This window comes from Tetranychus urticae, chromosome 1 (genome assembly GCF_039701765.1).
Source record: "Tetranychus urticae isolate SD_2017Ah chromosome 1, NJAU_TeUrti_SD_1.0, whole genome shotgun sequence".
NCBI lineage: Eukaryota > Metazoa > Arthropoda > Arachnida > Trombidiformes > Tetranychidae > Tetranychus > Tetranychus urticae.
Genome location: NC_142958.1, coordinates 12,269,813 through 12,289,577, shown reverse-complemented (window position 1 = coordinate 12,289,577; position 19,765 = coordinate 12,269,813). Strand labels below are relative to the sequence as shown.

The following is a 19,765-nucleotide window of genomic DNA, read 5'->3' as shown; positions in this document are numbered from 1 at the left end:
GATGATAGTTTCATTTTTCAAACAATAATTGCATGGGTTTGATCAACTAAAAAGCAAAAGGTTAAATACGAATAACGGTAGACCTGTTATGCTCAATTGATTACTGAGTACAATGCCTTAGTAGTTAGTCTTTATCTTTCGAATGACTTTTACTCAAATTCATTGAAGTAAATTATGGAACCGCAATTTAATTAAATTGCCTTTTTTCCATCATTTAACCTTTTCCTACTTTGACAATAACTGTTAAAGGTGAAAATAGAGTTTCAAAAATTGTTTTTCCTATTTTTTGTCTTATTGGTTACAATTTTCATAGTGAAAACATTCACAAAAAAAACATTGTATTGTTTCATGGATAAACGCAAAACATAAAGTTCATTTTTTCATGGGGATTCTTATTAATGATGGTAACTTTGAACCTTTGATGATAATCCCAATAATAATGATAATAGTTATAATAAGAGTAAAAAGTCAAAAATGTCTTCACAATTGATTGGTAGTTTGAACAAAAGAGCAAAACATATTTATCCAGAAAAAAATCCAAATTGATTGATCACGCAAGTTTTTCAGTGAAAATATGAAGCAAAGGATGATGATGGTGCTAAGAAAGGTAAAGGTAAAGCAGTTAAGGGATGAAAAAATAAAAATGAAAGTATAAGAAACATTAGAATAGAAAGACTGAAAAGAAGTGAAATAAAGAAAAAAATAAAGATGTTGTTTAAATAGTTCTTAGCACATTAATATTTTTCTCTTCTTTCTTTTCTCTCTAATATCCATCATCATCATCATCGTCTGAACATTCATCTTACCATTTTTATGCTTTCACCAAGTTACCGAGACAATTGATTATTGGATAGGATAAAAAAAAGTGAAGCAAATTTGGCGAAATAGAAGAGTTCATGTAAAATGATGAAGACGATAATGATGATGATTGAGAATAAAGATGAGAAGATGATGATTTATTTACAATCGTGAAGAGGATATAAAAAAGCAAGGTAAATATGCTAGTTTAGCCTCAAGTTGAAAAAGGGAAACAACGAGTTGTTGCTTTTTTTGCTTTCCTTTATTACAGGTACAGTATGTAAATACAAAGATGGTTAAAGATGGAGCGCAGCAAAAAGTACAAAATGTTGAGGTTACAATGTGAGTGCTTTTTTAAAGCTGTTGAAGGGAAAGTGCGATCGATATGTTAAGCCAAATTATCATTATGTTTGCATTGTTAACTACGTTCACTGACCGCCATAAGTACACTCTGGCCACGAGACGCCCTGATGAAGCTTTAACCTCTATCTTTAAATCATATTTTCTTGGTTTTATGTATTTCGTTCAGAATTTTTTCTCCTTCATATTTTATACTTTTTTTTACTCTCTAGTAATTTATCAATGAAGAGATAACCAGTTTTCATGTTGATGTCAAAGTATATTGTATATATTTTTATGCTTATCCATGATGTCTATTATTATATTTAACGTTTATTTTCATTCCTAATCGTAATTATAACCTTTATCTTGAAATGTTCATTTTTTGTGAAATGCTTCAAACATTTCAACCTTTTTTTTCCTTTCTCTGTACTTTTCATCCTGTTTAGGTTGAAAATAAAACTCAATGTTGCTGGTTTATTCAATGGACTTTTACTGAATAGTCAAAGTAAGTTATTATCTGATCATAACGTTTGATTAAATTGGTCTAAAGTGCTTTATTTCATTCACAATGAGACACTTTCATTTGAAATTATTTTGACCTGGAAATACTATTTTACACGATTGATTGAAATTATTGAAAGTAGACAAAAAATTGTTACAATTTGATGGTTTAATGGGATGACAATAAATTAAATTGATGAGTTTACAAATTCGGAGGATTTGGTTCGTCCATTTCAACTGTGATTTACAAATAAAACGTTTACAGTTTTTAAATTTGTGCACAGATTGAGTGATTATTGAAAATGATATAATGCATAGTTGAGTTGCTTGAGAGCAAAATTAATTGGGTTGAGATTGGAATGAGTTTACACATTTTATAATACAAAGGCTTAGTTGGTTTCAAATCTGCTCTCGAGATCATCCTGATGATTGGTGATAATGGCAATGATGACGATCATTTGATCAATGAAGATGAACGGTTAGTGTTTAGTGAATGTTATTTCAAATCATTTTACGAGTCTAATCTTGTATTAGTATAGAATTAGAACTCAAATATTGATTTTGTTTGGTTATCCTCTTGATTCTAGGTGATCAAGATTGAACTTGGATGGTTATTTAAAAGATGATAATGATGGTGATGGTGATGAAGAAGTTATGAAGAGAACTGGTAATTTCTTAATTATGGCTTGTAGATGGAAACAAAATGATCAGTTGATTGGATTTTGTGTTGTTGCTGTTGATTGGATTGACGTAGCCTTGAGGCAACAATTAGTCCGATAATCAATAGAAGGGTTTGAATGATAATCATTATTCCCATGAAAGTTGCCAATGTGGTTGGTTCAAGAAGATTGAAACCAGTTTTAACCTTCATTGGATCAACAACATCATCATCATCGTTATCATCATTGCCATTATTGTAATTATGATTATTATTGAACTGTTTGTCTTCATCAATTGAAGCAGCAGCAGCAGCAGCGATTGAAGTTTCATCTTCAATACTATTGCTATTATTATCAGTTTGTTCATAATTAGAGGCAAGATTATGATGATTAGACAAATCATAATCTGAATCTGTTTCCAAAGCTAATGGACGAGTCTCTTTATCATATGAAGCATCATTAGAGGACACCATTGACACCATATTGGATTCATTTGAATTAGTTTTTCGCAAAGAATTGGATGTTGCTCTGGTTATTAGGACTCCATTAATGTAATGCGCTTTTCCAATGGAATCAGTCGATCCATCCAGACCAAATTGTGCCGCTCTAATGGACAGAGTTTTACTCATTCGTTTGGTATCAATTGGTTGACCAGTTGGTTGATTTCGTGCTTTAATGGATCGACGTTTACGACCATAAGAAACAACCACATCATAATCATCCTCAGATCGACCAGAAGCAACTTGACATTGAACCTAAATAAAATAAGAAGAGAATTAAATTGCAATTAGGTTCTGTGTTGATTAAAATGTGGTGAAATTAAATGGTGCAATTAACTTACGGGTCTACAGCGTTCCAAGCAAGTTTCAACATCAGCTTCCAACTCTAAAGTGCTACTTCCAGTGAATGAAAAGGCTTCAAAAAAGCTTTCCAGAGATTTACTTTTCTTGTCGATTGTTCGCACTTCTCGCATCAGTTTAGATTCAACTGGACATCTGAAACATGAAAAGGCCATAAATAAAGATATAAATTAAAATTGTAATCAATTAATCTAGAGTTCAAACAATGATCACTATTTGATTGTTGATTATGTTTAACCTTAAGAGTATAAAAGACTGAGCTCTTCTGCGTTTTTGCTTAAGTAACATTGCATGACCTGAGTTAGTTAAGTCTTACGGAAGTTAACAAGTTAAAGATTTAATGTTGAGCAGAAGCAAAAAACAAATAATGTTTAGCCTATTACCTCAGCGTGATTATGGGATCATCAATCGTCTCAAGATGATCATGGAGATGATCAGAGATGTAATGAAAAAAATGAAGATGAATAAGTGAAACAGAAAATGGATTCACAGATTGACCTGTAAACCCATCAAAATGCTATCCAATGACACTGCTTAAATTGTGATTATCATTTAATTATTGAAATGTTTTCAAGGTAAGCTTCTTGAAAAGATCGATGACTTTGTTCTCTTACAACAGATTTAACCAGAAAACAGGTAAATGTTGAGATAAAAATACTGGACAAAATGGAAAGATGATGATCAAGATAAATCTGTTGACAGATCAACAATTTAATAACCAACTGAATGGCCACAAATCAACTCAATTATTTACTTTTAGTTATAAAATAAATTACCAAAAGATTATATAAATACAAGATTCAAACTGAATGTTGAACTATTTTTCAAGAGCAAAAAATTGTCAAAAATTATTAGCAAAACGGTAAACCCAAAAAGAGGCTTTTTCTTGCAGCTTTTTAATTCCTTAATCACAATCAACTAATTGACATAAACATATAAACCTAAGCTTCTGACAATTTGATGTGCAAGGTTAAACCATCAAAAATGGGAAACAGTTAATAATGAAATCAGTGAAGAGTTGGAAATAACAAGTTGAATCATTGTTATGCCTTTAATAACAATTTTAACGCAATTCAAACATTTACTTCTGAATTCTTGTTTTCTGATTGAAACAACAACCAGTCAAGTTTAACAATGCGTCAATCATTTGCTCAATAATTTAATAATCTTACCCTGTTTGATCGATTAATGTTAAATTGTTGTTTCCAGTTTCATCCTTGGCTACCAAGTTACGCACAAAAATGCCATAAGTATCTGTGAAAAGGTGTCATTTGAGGAAACATTTTTTAGATAAATCGTCATTTTTCTTTGTCTAATTAACTTACCTTCATCGCTCATTCGAACCTGAACTCGTAATAATTCACCAAGATTAACAACCTCTTTATCTGTTCCCTTTAAGTCCATAATGTGAAATGATAAATCAGGCAATGAAGGTGAATTTTGTTCCCTATCAGTTAAACCCAATTGACTGGATAAAAGACAAGAAGATATCAATTAGTGTTTAATTTATTGTATTGTTAACTGTTTAATGGCCATTATACATTATCAGATTTCATTTAATCATTCCATTAACCATTTGTTTTGGTTTTGAGCTCTTCTTCAATCATTTGTTGACCATCAATCACAATTTTTCAATGTAAATAAATGATTCAATCATGCTAATGATGACCATTTTACTAATGTGTATCATTAACATTTAGATATTGGTAAAAATAAAAAATGTAAATCATTTTGTATGCAATCAAAGGTAAAATTAAACCTTCATTTTAATGGTCTAAGAGCATTTTTGTAACAAGAAATAAGGTAAGATAATTAAGCTTCAAGAAATGTTTCAAAAAATTGCAATATTATAATGGTTGATATAATAGTGATAATCTTAGCAATACAAATAGTAATCATAATAATAATAAAAGAAGATGAAAAGTAAAAGTTGAATACTTTTCTGTTAATGTATATAAATACATGAAAAGGGAGAAAGGTTAAGGGTAAAGGTAAAGAGGATGATTGGGATGATAGACAGAGAGAGAGGCAGAAATACATAAGATTATGAAAAAAAGGTAGAAAAGGTGAAAAAATTGAAAATAATAAAATAAAGAGATGAGTTTGTTTGTCTCACCAAAGGTAAAAGATTCTGAATCTGTTGTTATCTTGCGTGCAAAATTGTTTAGCACTGTAAAGCATTTTGTTGTGCGTGTGTCTGTTGAGATGGAGACTGTGGCCTGAGGTCAATTATCATTTATCGTCAAAACATCGGTAACGGGCTTGAGGTAATATAATAATATAAAGATTGTTTATAAATGGAAGAATCAAGAAGTAAGAAGAAGAAGAAGAAGTTATAAAGAAGAAACAATTTTAATCCCGAGCAACGAGTATAAATCCCCTTTTGCCTGAGACCATTTTCTTTACCTCCAAGGAAATTTTCTTGTTATTCACTGATGGAACCGGCCTTAGAAAGAAGATGAAGAAGAAGAAGAAGAAAAGCTTGAATTACTAAGACTGTCTTAATAATGAGTGAGCCCGAAATCGACTTGACTTAACCTTTTATTTTACACTCTACAACATTACGTATTTATCTTATTACTTATTCTGTTTCTATCATCATCATAATCATCATCATCATCACCAGCTCTTTTTCATCTTCTCTGTGAGTTTTCCCACAAGTTTGAAAAGAAGAGATTAAAGGTAAGACAAACTCAAGGGATTTATACGTTTTTTTGTCTGGTGACGATGACTTTAAATCATGTCACTAGAGTTTCCATTGTTTAGGCCAAATTTTCAATTCTTAACCATTATCATTATCCTTATTGTTTTGGGTTATTTACATAATACCTAATGGTACAATTGTTTTACCCTGAGAACAAGGTAAATCATCAAGGTTGATTGTTTACTTGATTGTAAACATAATTGTAAACACCGCTGTAAACCTCATTGTGTGTAAACCTCATTGGAAAAAATGTTAACAATCATGTCTAAACAGCATTTTGAGAAACTTGGACCTTTTATTGCTTTTTTATAATGAGAATGGCTCATTCTAACCTGATTAGCATACAGTTAAATGATTTACAATTATAATTTAACCAACAATTTGTTTTTTGTAATATTCAAGAGCGCAAATTGTAAACAAAAAGATCAACTTGTTCAACATAATGTTTAAATCTTGTCTTTAAACCAGATTTGATGTTTCTATTTTTTTGAGCCTTTCATTTCTCATCTCTTTGAAACTGATTTAAACAATGGTTAAGATTGATTAAGATTGAATGAAATTCATCTAATTGTTTAAATTGCGGATAATGTTGATGACCATGTAATGGTTATAGACTGATTTAACTGGTTAATTATACTCACTCAATGTTCAACACTGTTTCTCCGGTTATATTGCCAACATCATATGAACAGCGAACTCCGATTGCTTTATCAACTGACGTTATTACATGATCGTTGCTTTGAATGATCAGAGTGTTGATAAAGGTTCCTTCAGACTTTGGGTGACAATTGGAAGATATTGAAAAGAAAAGGAGAAAAAGAGAGAAACAGATTAATGATTAATTAGCATGATTGGTGTATTATTGTCATTATACTGAATCAAGTCTTTTGCTTTTCATGTGAAACCCACAAAGTTAAGGGAAAATGTGATAATTGGAATGAAAAAGATTGATATTTATCGCTATTTGTTAACATTATTATGAGAGTCTCAATGATGATGTCCATGTAAAGTTATACAAATTGACAAGTCAACAATTTAACATGAAAGATGAAAGGTGAGTGGGAAAAATTGCGTGCGACCATTTCTGTGATATAATAATGTTATTCATGATGGGATACGATCATGTCAAAAGTTAAATTGCAATTGAAATTATCATTCTCATTGATCTTGACAGTTTGTGGGAAAGCAACAAAGTAAAACCTTGTTAAGTTAATTAATATGAATCTAAAATCTTTCAAGTGCTTTATGTTGAGATTTTGTTCATCAACAAAATAACTCGCTTTGGGTCAAACAAGTTCAAAGTTAAAGGCCTTCTGTCAGTCGAAGGTCAACTTGGTTACTCTTTTTGCCCAGTCAATAATCAAGGTCAGTTTTCAACTGGAAAACAGTTCAAGGGTTTTCTTTGTGTCGACCTTTAAACCATTGTTTGGAGGGTCAAGGTTTTTCTTTGTAAGTTCACTAAAGGTTAAGGACACGGTTGAAAGGTCAGTTTCTAGGTTATAAGTTTAGGTCAAGGTTGTGAGGCAAGGTCAGGGTTATACCTTCAAGAAAAAGGTAAAAAAACTTTTCATGGTCAAGGTTGGTTAAAGGCTTTGTTACCTCTTCTTGAGTAGCACAATCATCTCCTTTCAATTGTATGGGTAAAGTGAAGTCCATTGAATTGGCAATATCAACAAAACATGAAGTAGGCCTTTCCCGAGCATATAATTTACCCTGAAATAATGTGCTTGATGTTACTTTTGCTTTCATCATATCGGGTCCACAATCAATGGAGACTGTAAAATATAAGTACAATTAGTATAATTATATCATCAAAATATATTGAATGTATCAATGGTTTGGGTTAAATTGAACCAGACAAGCTGTTAACACCATATTGAAGGTTCAATGTTTATGAGTTAATATTTCATTGTGTAAGTTGGGTTGGAGTAAATTGTTCATCAAATTAACTATTCAACAGTTTTTAGTGTTGATTTCAAATTTAAACATTTTGACAGCTTGTTTGGTTTAATGGAAAGTCTAAGGAGTTTTGGGTTGATTGATTTACCATCGAAACAGGTTGATATCTCATAGACTATTGATGAAGGTGTTTTTAAAAGCGCAGCTCCTGGGACTGATCTTCTGGTGTGATGGCTTAATGAACAGGTTAATGAAACTGAATCAAAGGTGAAGGAGCGACAGATGAAATTTTGACTGTTTAGACATTCATCTTGACAGGTTGTTGCATTGGCTGTGATTATTGTTTTATCGGATAGGATTAGACGATTTTGTTTAGAGGATTTCCAACTGCAAAAAGCTCTTGGACCTGAAAAGGATGAAAAATAATGAATAAGTTGATGCCATTTTTAATTCAATGTTTTTCCATGGATTTTGTTTGATTCCATTGAGCTTACCTTGAGCACAATTGTTTTCCAGATAATCAACTAAGGATGTTGATGGCTCAAGACGAACCTGTTTATTTAAAGATGAAAATCTGTTGTATGGACTTAGTCGACATTCATTCATCTGGTAATTGAATTCAGCAGATAAACAGGTGAATGGTTGGTAATCTAAACATGCCAATTCACATTGTTCACGAGTTGATGCCTCAACCACTATCTTTTCAAAAGGTAATCCTATTAACTCTTTACCTCGGATCCGTTCAAAAGACCAATCCTTATTTGAACAAGACACGGAGTGAGGTGTGATTGTTGAATTTGTTAATGGCGTTGAGGCTGCAGATGATTGTGATCGAATCAAGCAAACTTTCTCAAAATAATTGAAGAATGGACTTGATCTTAGATTACGGTCTATTCCTGAAGTCCTCAAATTTTGACCATTGAATGAACAGGTTCCTTTCTTATAATCAATATTGACTGATAGACATGAAGAGTCTTGGAGACACAATTTCAAACAAACGCCAGGATCGAGATCTCGAGTTATTTTGTAAGCATTGGCAGCCAACATGGAACCAGACAATAATTCAAAATGAACTTCAGATGAGTTGCAAGCTAAAGGTTAAAGAAAAATTAAATTATTTGGTTAAAATAATGATTAATTTACTGGAAATAATATTGTTAGATTGAAAAGGTTGCAAATGAAAACAATTTAAGTTTGTTTTCTCCACTTAACTGGCTAATTTTAACAGTAATTAAACTTTTATTGAAAGTGATAGTAATGAAAGTAAATGTAATCAGTGTGTGAGTTAAATGAATAAGTCTCTACGTGAAGTCCAATGATTCTCATGCATTGAAAATGTACTTACAAAGGGAATAATACATTGCCCTTTTTAATATCATTAATCATTGTTATTCATTATTTATATCATGATCCATAATACATTCTAACCACTGAACTTTGGTTTCAACACGGTTTCAGCTCATGTTGACAGGATTACAGAAATTGACCTGAGGTCATCGAACGATAACATTGAGACAAGAAGGTAAGAGTTAACAAAAGTAGACAGTTAAAGTGAAATGGAAACAATTTTCAGAGTTTAACATCTGAATATAAATGTAACTTTCAAATCAACTTTAATTGCTCAACAATTAAACTAAATTGTGAAGCAAGAAAACAAAAAGTGACCAAAATACATAAGCACTGAAATGAGGACTAAAAGAGCGGAATAAGCAAAAGATTTATACAAAAGGATCAACACATCAAGTTAGTATTCCCAATGAATGGATAATTTGTTAAATAATTTGTTTCTGTTGATTTGCAACAATAAACCAAGTGAGTTTGGCCATTAGTCAGTTGAATTGATTAAGCTCAATAAAAGGCGGAATGATAATCTTTCAGGTTGAAGGATGAGAAGCAATAAAACCAGGGAAATCTCAAGATATCACAGTGCTATTACAGGGTCACCAAGAGGACGGAAGTCTCCGGTTATTTGGGTAAAATGATGATTATGGGGAAGACGAGGATGGCAATAATGGAACCATAAAAGTATCCGAAAAAGGTTTTTGGTCATTGGTGTAAACAGGTGAACACTGGTTAGGAAATGGTAAAATGTTGATTTGTTAGGAATAACTGTTATCATTTACACTATTATTACTATCATTATCAACTAATTTAATGATGTAAACCTGTTATACGGAAGTAAAAGGCACAATATTGTTTAGACCTAATTGTAATTAAAATGTAACTGAAAGACAAAAGATTCAAGCCTTGAAACAAACTGGTGAGAGTGAGTCTCATTTATGTGCAAATATATATTTGTTGGGATGCCTTTTGGACCATCAAAATGATGAAAACAAAAAATGCGTTGGCTTTCAGTTTTGACACTTCCTCTTATTACCATTAACATTCATTGTAAAATAATCATCTTAATTATAGTGATAAACATTGTGAAAGAAGAGACTCAACTGAACTCTTACCCTTAATTTTAATGAGTATGTAAAATACATATTCATTTGTGTTTCTGGTTAATTTTCATTATCAGCTTTTGTCAGGGTTCCATGAGTAAACCTTTTTTTTAATACTTTGTACTCAAATTTTATGCTAAATTACCATGGCTTTGTCTCACAGATGTAATTAAAATTTACAACAATAACTGTTAACTTGATAGTTAACTTGTAACGGTCACCAGAAAGAGGAAGGAATATAACAGTTTAACAACAAGTGAAACTGTTATATTGATAATTTGATGGTCAATCTTTATCTCATGTCAACTGTTAGGTTATAATTTTCTTACCCAAAATTTGAATATCTCGCTTTGAGTTGACATCGGTTTGGTGTTTTAAGGAACGAATGTGTTTCAATTTGGTTGATTCATTGAGTGATGAATCTGCCTTTAAATTGTTTACAATGAAAAATGTAGTTTCCATCGTTATGTCTGTCAATATGTCACCCGATTGAGCTTCCTTGTCAGATTTGGCTGCATTATCAGATGAACCATAAACCCTGTCAACGTCAGAAAAATCTGACCGACGACGCCTTCTTTTACCAAAAGATTCATCTGATCGTCCAGTTCGTCCGACTATCTCATAAGCGTTTGCATTTGATGTTGTCTCGTTCAATTTATCGCCACCGCAGCTGACCTGAAGATATTAAATTGATGGGCAAAAGCGCATAAACACAAAAAGTTAAAAGTGAAGACAAATTAAAGATTGATTAAGTAAACGAGGAAGAAGCAATTCAATCATTTGATTACAATTGATGGTAAACCAAGTTGAAAAAAAGTCTCATCATACAATAATCTAATTTGAATGAAAAACGATTAACAAGATTCATCAAAATGATTGATTCCATGTTATTTGAGATTCAGCTTTTCCTTGTTTTTTTCATACTAACCGGTGGACAAGTATCCAAACAAAATGAAACGGTCATTTGAAATTTAACTGAAGGGTCAGTGGCAAAGCGAAAGGCTTGGAATGGTGCAACCAGCGCCTTGGAAGTGCGATCAGCTTTGGCTAATCCAGGAAATACATTTGGCTCAACAGGACAGCTAAAGTGATGAAAAAAAAGAAGATGTAACATGTGAAGATGCAAATAAAAGCGGAAATCATCATTGATGAGGAGGATTCCAGATTCAAGGTGGAAACGCAAAGTTATAATAAGAAGCAGTAAAAAAAACTGAAATACTCATCAACATCAATACTGACTGCAAGTCCGGAAAGGTTTCAAAATCTCACGGACTTTTGTTCAATAAGTTCATGATAATCATCATCAGGTTTAAACAATCAATTAATTTGTTATAAATGCTAATCACTGGGCGATAGAAAAAAAATTAACCTCAAACTAATGGACTTGAATTGTTTCCAAACAACTGCTGACCGCAATTTACAACAAAAATTTATTTTCTCAAGTTTCGATTTTAAAATATGCAAATTTAGTGCCATTTGAGACAATTAATTGTTGACTATCAATGATTTAAATTCACTTTGCAAACATAATTATAACATTAAATTTGTTACACTCACCCTTGATCATCAATTAATACAACAGATTCACTTCCTTCACCGCTTTTGGCTACAAGTTCACTGCCAAAAATACCGAAGACACCTTTGAAAGAAATACAAAATTAATGTTTAATTACTGATTATTGAGGGCCATTAAGATGCTGTGAAATAACAAGGTTAGTTAACGATCAACAGGTTCACGGTCATTAAATTTTAAATGATAGGTTATTACACTTTAGCAATCAGACAGTTTATTAAAAATCAACTGTTTAACCGTCGCTTTTATTGTTCATTAAATAACAATTTCAATCAGTTCTGGTCTCTTTTCATTGGTTTCATTTTCATTCTGTTTTTTCATTTTCATATTTTCAATGAAACATTAAGTCAAGCTTGACATATTGTTTAACCTTTAATTGTCTAGTTGATTTACTAATCATACAATTAGCCAGTCATTTTGATTGATAATTCAAATTTGTTCTCGTTTAATTGAATTGTAAATCTTCAAGGTTTGCTTCTGTGATTGATTTGTTTTAAACTTGCAATTAGTTAATCCATCAAAATTATTTTACTAACAATTCCTTTTGATTGATATACATTAATCTGTACTTAATCATGATCATGAAATTGCTATTCAAGAAACAATAACATGTCTAAATGGTTATCCAAGATTCAATGAATAATGCCGATGATGATGATGAAGATAAAAAGCTTTCTTTAACTCTTTTAATTGTATCAATCTTCATAATCTGTTGTTTATGAATGAAAATTAGCATAAAATAATTAAAGCTTAATTGTTGAGCCACTTCCGTCCAACTAATACATTTTTAGTCAATTAACCTTAACGGTCATTACCTTTGTAAGAAGCACAATTTATGGTGAAATTTTGAAACAAGTTCAAGTTCAATTATGAGTTAATCAAATAAAAAACAAAAAGCGTTTCAGTAAATTTCATTTAAAAGTATCATCAATCTGATTGAACTTGAACAATTTTTACTTTCTTTTTATTCCGGTTTTTAAGGAAAGAGACAGAGAAAGTAGGAAGCTTCATGATCATCATTATCATCATCATTAATTGTGATCGTCATTAACATCAAGTAGCGTTTTGTTCAACCAACTGTAGAGTCAAGAGTAGTGACACACGCAATGAAAATGGACTAACAAGCTTTACTTTGAGCTTTTGTTTTATATCAAAGTGAAAATATAAGAAAAAAAACTTCTTCCTTGTAAAATCTAATTAATTACAACAATTAAGGTTAAAATGGGAAGAGGAAAATGATTATCATCATCATTTAAAGGTTATCTGACCATTGACAGTGTTGATCATTGTTTACTGTTTCCTCAATTGTGATCATATTGTTTTAAATTGAATTAAGCTGCTTACTTTCATCCAACATTTCAACCTTCAGGTATAAAGGATCACCAAGTTCAACATCCTTCACCTCGTTTCCAGTCGAGTTGACTACTCGTAGTCTGACCGGTGGAGTAGAGGCCAGTCCAGTCACAACTTGAGTCATTGCAATTGCATCGCTATTGAAGAAAAATCAAGTTAATTGTAGTTCAATCAAAGATGAACTATCAAAGTCTTACCCTTCAGAGACTTGTTTGCCACTTCGCAGTTTACGAGTGATTTGCTGGTAATCACAGACAACATCGATTCGTCTATCAGTTTCTCTTAAAATCAATGGATGCCGTTGAACAATCAGTGAATTAACAAAAGTACCATTCCTCTGTAAGATTAAAAATTAAGATGAAAAGTCAACAATTTAGTCTTTTTCAAGAGCAATTGAAAGATTGTTAAACTTTTCCTTCCAACAAAAGTCAACAATAATGTCAGGCTTAACCTTTGAAAATGTAGTTTAGTTTATTGTTGAAATGGCTTTCTATTTATTAACCTAGGAAGTGATTTAATTTATTCAACTCTCAAGAATGGTTTAATCGTGATTAAAAGTCTAATTGTGATCAACTTGTTGATAATTATTGCACACTTAACATCACGATTAAGATTACCATTAAGTGTAAAAAGCTCAAGTAAACTTATTAAGTTGAGAAAAGTAAAAGTGGAATATTTTTCTTTCTCTCTCTTTCTCTTTTCATAGATTATCATTATTATTATGATAATATTTCAGGTAAATAATGATGATAATCAACATATAAGAGGCATTATTGTTGCACACCTAACATTTGCAACCCTAAGGCTATTCCTAGGTTTATTCAGGTTTAAATGCAACTTTAAATCTATTCATGAATCAATCTTTTCTTTTTGTTGTTGACTTTTATTCATTGGTCGACTTTTTTATTTACCAAATTCTGGGTTCCACACTGTCCACCATGTAAAGGTATTGAAAGGGCAATTGTATCATCAGGCTCTTCAGTTCCAATGTTGTAACACTCTTGAGGATGAGTTAAAGTGAATAGACGACCTTTGAAAGGTCCTGAAGTTTTGATGATTGCAATCATTTCATTTGCTTCACATTTAATGTTAACTAGACAAACAAAAAGTAAACAAGAAAAAGGTTTGATTAGTTAACAAGTTGAGTAAATATTGATTTGGTTACAATTGAATATTAATTTTTGCGGCTCATTAAACAGCTTGATTAAACATTTAGCATTTCAATAAACGTTCAACTCTACAAACAATTGAAGGTGAAAATTTTGGTTACAATTTATGAGACAAAAAAAGTAAAATGTAAATTTAAATTGTAACCTTTACATTATACAATTTACACAGTATATTGGGTTGGGTTGGTTCTTGGTTCATATCAATTAAGACCGGAATCACAGGGCGATTATCACCAGCATTTTCATCCCTTTTCAGGGCCTCATTAGGATCAACCTCACCTTAAATGGACAATTTCCAATGTTGAATATTGATCTGACTTTGATCATCAATGAAGATGAAAATTAAAACCATTAAAATTTCATTGTCTGGGACAATTGAAGGTTTCTGAGTTAACATTTGAATTAATTTGTTTCACGCGTTTGAACATCAATTCACTTGTTGCTTCAACACGTTAGACGTTATTCAACTCAACAATGAAAATCTTTACAATAAGTGATGGGTTATATAAGGATATTGATAATGAATAGATGAATCTTTTTTTGCAATCAAAGTCTTTTTTGATATCAAATTGTAACCGGAAGATATGAATTGAGGTGAATCGATGATGAAAATAATTGATAGTGTTATTCAATATTTTTGGTGTTTTCAAAGCGTCTAATTGAATAGGAATAGACAATGGAAACAGAATCAGACATTGCTCTGAAAAATGTATCAACGAAACTTGAAATGCAACAAAAAAAGCAACAACCAAACTGGTTAATTGCCATTTTGCTTTTTAAAACAAAATCTTAATGAATGGTTTCAATGATTACCACCTAATTATACAAACATTGATTGTTAATTTAAATTAGTTGCAATGGTTATACTCAAAGTAACCATTAAGTCTATGGCTTTGCATTTTTCATGTCAACTTAACCGTACAATTGAAGGGGAAAACTTGTTAACATGAAATTTTAAATTATTGTTTTTTAAGGATAAAAAGGTTAATCATTAGCTATTATTTTGCCATTAAGATGATTGTTGATCTGATTTTTATGATAAGCAAAAAGTGAAGCTAAAGTGAAGGGTTAAGTTTGAAGGATTTGGCTCTTTCAATGGTAATAATTATGTCAGTTAGGAAAATTAAAAAGTCTAAGCACGATTTGTTGGCTTTACTTTGCAAGATTAATAAGGTTTCAACGTTTTTGGTGTAACTCTTTCACTTTTTTTGGGTTGTCGGCAACAGACGATCTGCTCTAGTAGAGGTTATTACAATGATTTTTGTGATCATTAATGGTGATAGTAATGATCTGCTATGATAATCACGGATGAAATTGAAATTCAAAATGCATTATCACTTTTTAATGTTAAGATTTAGTTGAGGTTAACCTGAAAACGCATTAGATTTTGTGATATTGGCTCAAAATAATGTTCAATTTTTTAAGACTTTTCAGCTTTAAAAATTCATTTCTTGTGTATTTAACTGGTTGAGTAAGTTTGATGATTTTCATTGAAAATGTTTCATTTTGTGGATTTCAATTTCAACATTCAATGTTTCAGTTTCACTTTAATTTACAGCTGAAATATTTTGATCTTGAATTGTAAATATTGATTTAATTTAACAATTATGAATGTAAATATTTGATGATTTTGTGAAACAATTTGCTAATTTACTCGAAAAATTGACTAATTTTGAAAAATTTTAACGTTAATTAAAGGTTTTAAATAACAACATTTACTGAGGAATCAACGTTTTTAAAGATTATTGTTGATAGTTGAAGGCTTATTGATTGAAATTATTCTGGTTTGCTTATTTACTTTGTGCATATGTCTTGGTGTATTAATTGATGGGACTTGAGTAGGAAAATCATGTAACCATGATGTACTTACCATCGATGCATGAAGCCTTCTCATAGAGATTCATGGGAAACCCATCGGTTGATGGTGATAATGGTGATGATAATGTTAAACTTTTGATATCTTTGATCCCATTTTCACCTAGACTCAATGAATCTTCAGGTGAAAGTAAACATACACCAAGCAAATGGTGATAATGAATGAATGAACGGCAGATAAATGATTGCTCTGAAAGGCAACTTTTCTCACAATCTTCCAATGTTAATCCGGTTAAATTAAGCATTATTTGACTCTCACTAAGTTGATAATCATCTAGACGCCTGAATGTGCATCTTGGTGGCTCTGAAATCAAATAAAAATAAATACAGAATAAAAATGATAATCAAATGAAACATTTAATTTCAATGTGCAACTTTCATTTTTGCTGTTCAAACAATTTTCATTTAACACTTTTTTGTTCCGAAAGCAGCAAAGTCCCAATTTAATTGCAATTTAAATCTTTTGTCTTAAATGATAATCAGTTACCAATTATCAACTTTCAATGATTAAGTTGCAATTTTAATTGTAACCTTGGTTAAACCTCGAGATGGTAAAGTGCAAGTAAAACAATTGAAATACAAGATTTTCATTGTTAACCAGAAATTAACTCAATTATAACTTAACCCAAAAACTAGACAAAATTTGCTTCGTAATTAATTGAAGAATTAAATTAAATTTTAATTGAAAGCAACAGTTTAATTTTGGGTTGTGATTAAGAGAAATTTAATTAAAGACTTACCTTGAACACATTGATTTTCAAAATAAGAAACCGAATGATGGTTTGAGTTGATATTTTTTCTGAACGATTCTTGAGATGTTCGTCTATCATGGCGACTTAAAGCACAAATTGACCTGACATGATCAAATCGAACTGATCGACAAATGAATTGTCTCTCATTGAAACAAGCGCTCAAACAATCGTCTTCACTTTTAATTGAATTGAGTAGCTTCTCATTGACTCCATGTAATTGGCTATTTGGCACCTTCTCGAAAAACCATTTAACTGTACATGATGAGAATGGTGAAGATAATGAACTAGAAGATGATGAATTGGATGAAATTGGTGTAGATGAATCTGTAAATGAAAGAAAATTAAAGTTAAATCGGTAAAAGTTTAGAAATGGAAAGCTAAGGAAAGTTAATCTAAAGCCATTACCATTTGCATTTGGAAAGCTCATTGAACTTCAAGTTCAACAATTAAAAGTAATAACAATTTATATATTGATAGCGAAATTTACTCTCTTCATTGATTATTTTTTATGTTATTCCTATTCTTCAATGTGACTTGTTCCTGATTCAATGGGAACCGGAAGAGATTGATGAAAAGATGACACTGAAAAAAGGTTTATCATGTTTGAGAGTTTACATGAAAAGGGATAAGCAACAGAGAAAACAAAGTTTTACTCTTACGGAAGTTTTAATCATGATAATATCATGTTTTTAATGAAAAAGAATGCTCAATGAATCTTTCATTTTCAATGGGAAAATGAAAATATTTTTCAGTGCAACTTCATTGCTACAATTGTATTTCTGGTAAAAGTCAATAACAATAAACATATTTCTTTACAATATTATTGTTATTATCAACATTTACTATTGTTATTGGTGAAAAATATTGAAAATTTCACACCAAATGTTCATCTTTTACTTTCACTTCCGAGATTGGAAATTTTCATTTTTATTAATTATTCTGATCAATTTTTGTCATCACTATTAGTTGGTTACAGCTTTCGATAGCAATTTGCTTTCATTGATTTTGGGCTATTTGGGTGAACCTTTGATGGGTTGATTGAAGATTTGGTTGATGCTTTTGTGATTTGTAAACCAATTGGCAATGTTGCAGCAATTAATGAGCCTTTTAATTGTTTCTAATATTGATGTAAGAAATGATTGAAACATATTTTTTGCTGTTAAATGCTTCAACTTCAGCTTACAGTTGATTTATTTTCAATGAACCTAAATCTGGTTTGAAAAATAAAGAGTTATGAAAAAAAGTGAAGTCTCAAGTCAATTGAATATCAAATTGAGTAAAAAAATTGAGATAAAGAAAAAAATTGGAACCTTGATTGTTCAGATTGATCTGAAAAAGTAAATTGTTGATAAAAACTATTCGAATTCCTTTTTTTTCCTCTTCAAGGCAATTCAGTTTAGATATCGAAGTTAACCTCAACGATCAATGGATTATTACATTTTATTGGGTGCCACAGACATTGTCATTAGATGAGTGTGTAAGTTGATGATTTGCTCGGTTGATCAGTTGATTGTTAGTCTTGAAAAAATATATACTCATGTACAGTATATTTAGTTGTAGGAAAGGAGATAATTTTTACTCCAACGAAGATAATAATTTGGTAAAAATATGTTTTCAGAAATTTTCATGAAATTTTTGTACAATGTTTTCATTTCAATTGAAGGTCAATCGGCAAACTAACAATCTAATAATGGATTGTGGATAAATTGTGGACAACAATAGATTTAAGTTTCAAGATGAAACTTGAATCAAAGAGATTTTACAGGTTAAGACAAAGAGTGAAATCAATGAATTTCAGTTGAAGTAACAAGATTTATAATCGTCTTGGTAAAAATAAATCTTTTGATTGGTTTAAATAAGAGATAGTTTTTTTTCATGACTAATAAGTTAACACACATAATATGGCTTGACTTTTGATTAACCCCTTAAAAAGTGATTGATTGATTGGTTGATGTTACTCACCTAAAGAAGGTAAACAAATTTTCCTGTGATAATTCCAGTGATAGTTTTGTTCCAGATTGTAACCAACTACAAGAGCATACGATGAGTTGACCAAAACACAATTAGAATGTTGGAAATTGAAAAAATATGAGGAACATGAATTTGTTGATAGACAATGCGAGTTACACTGAGTCCAACTGTAATTGCTGATCAATTGTAGTCTATCCAATATGGTGTCAATCGTTTTGTAACCCATTGTCCTCACAAAAGTAACCCTTGACCCTTTGGGGCAGTTTAATAAGGATAAACTATCATCTTTACTCTCTGGAGCTTTCAATGGGTTTAAACGATGTCTTGTTGTCGATGCATTGGATAATCCATCGATGAGACTCACTACTGAGGTTATTAAAATTACAATAAACATCCATTGGTTTGGATTAACTAACATCATCATCATTAATATGATAGCTATTTGAGATACTGGATTATTAGACACAAAATTGTAAGGTCAATATGAGCTGCCAATTTATCAATTATGTATAAATTAGTAAATTTGATTATCTATTGATGATTGCACAAAAAAACACTTAGGCAAAAACATAGCATTGTTGAAAATTTGTTCAACTTAATGAACAAAACAGAGGGTTTTAAAGTTTAGATAATTTCGCGACACAAGTTTAATATTAGCGAAACATAATTAACTGATTGGCATGTACTGTCACTTAATTGTTATAATAAGATGTGATGAGGACAAGAATAAAATGTTAAATAATAGACTAACTTTTTTCAATGGAAGATGTTTCAGTCGATCTTTTTTTAGCCTCTCTCACTTTAAGTTTCATAACAGGTTTTAAGAAAAGCAACTTTCTCGCTTTCATCGCCATCTTTTAATACG

The 19,765-nt window shown here is 30.9% G+C and overlaps 1 protein-coding gene across 1 annotated transcript; it reads right to left on the bottom strand.

The window, feature by feature from the left end:
- Positions 1–1,792: 1,792 nt before the first annotated feature.
- Positions 1,793–19,694, bottom strand: LOC107361324 (uncharacterized). Its single transcript, XM_015928140.3, has 17 exons — positions 18,892–19,694; positions 16,918–17,253; positions 16,173–16,481; positions 14,045–14,226; positions 13,331–13,470; positions 13,125–13,270; positions 11,765–11,846; positions 11,136–11,289; positions 10,537–10,882; positions 8,258–8,854; positions 7,912–8,169; positions 7,464–7,639; positions 6,506–6,639; positions 4,486–4,628; positions 4,333–4,414; positions 3,142–3,295; positions 1,793–3,055 (listed from the first exon to the last, which is right to left on the bottom strand). Exons 1-17 carry the CDS (start codon positions 19,325–19,327, stop codon positions 2,321–2,323), a joined length of 4,410 nt encoding a protein of 1,469 aa, XP_015783626.2. The 5' UTR covers positions 19,328–19,694; the 3' UTR covers positions 1,793–2,320.
- Between the last annotated feature and the right edge of the window lie 71 nt (positions 19,695–19,765).

Bases quoted from the DNA above. Each gene is read 5' to 3' on its own strand.
- LOC107361324 (XM_015928140.3), bottom strand. From the start codon at position 19,327: ATGATGATGATGTTAGTTAATCCAAACCAATGGATGTTTATTGTAATT. The intron at 11,847-13,124 runs GTAAGCAGCTTA...TTTCTTTCAAAG, and splicing joins GGTTGAAATGTTGGATGAAA to GTGTCTTCGGTATTTTTGGC. The intron at 3,296-4,332 runs GTAAGATTATTA...TTCATGTTTCAG, and splicing joins ACATTAATCGATCAAACAGG to ATGTCCAGTTGAATCTAAAC.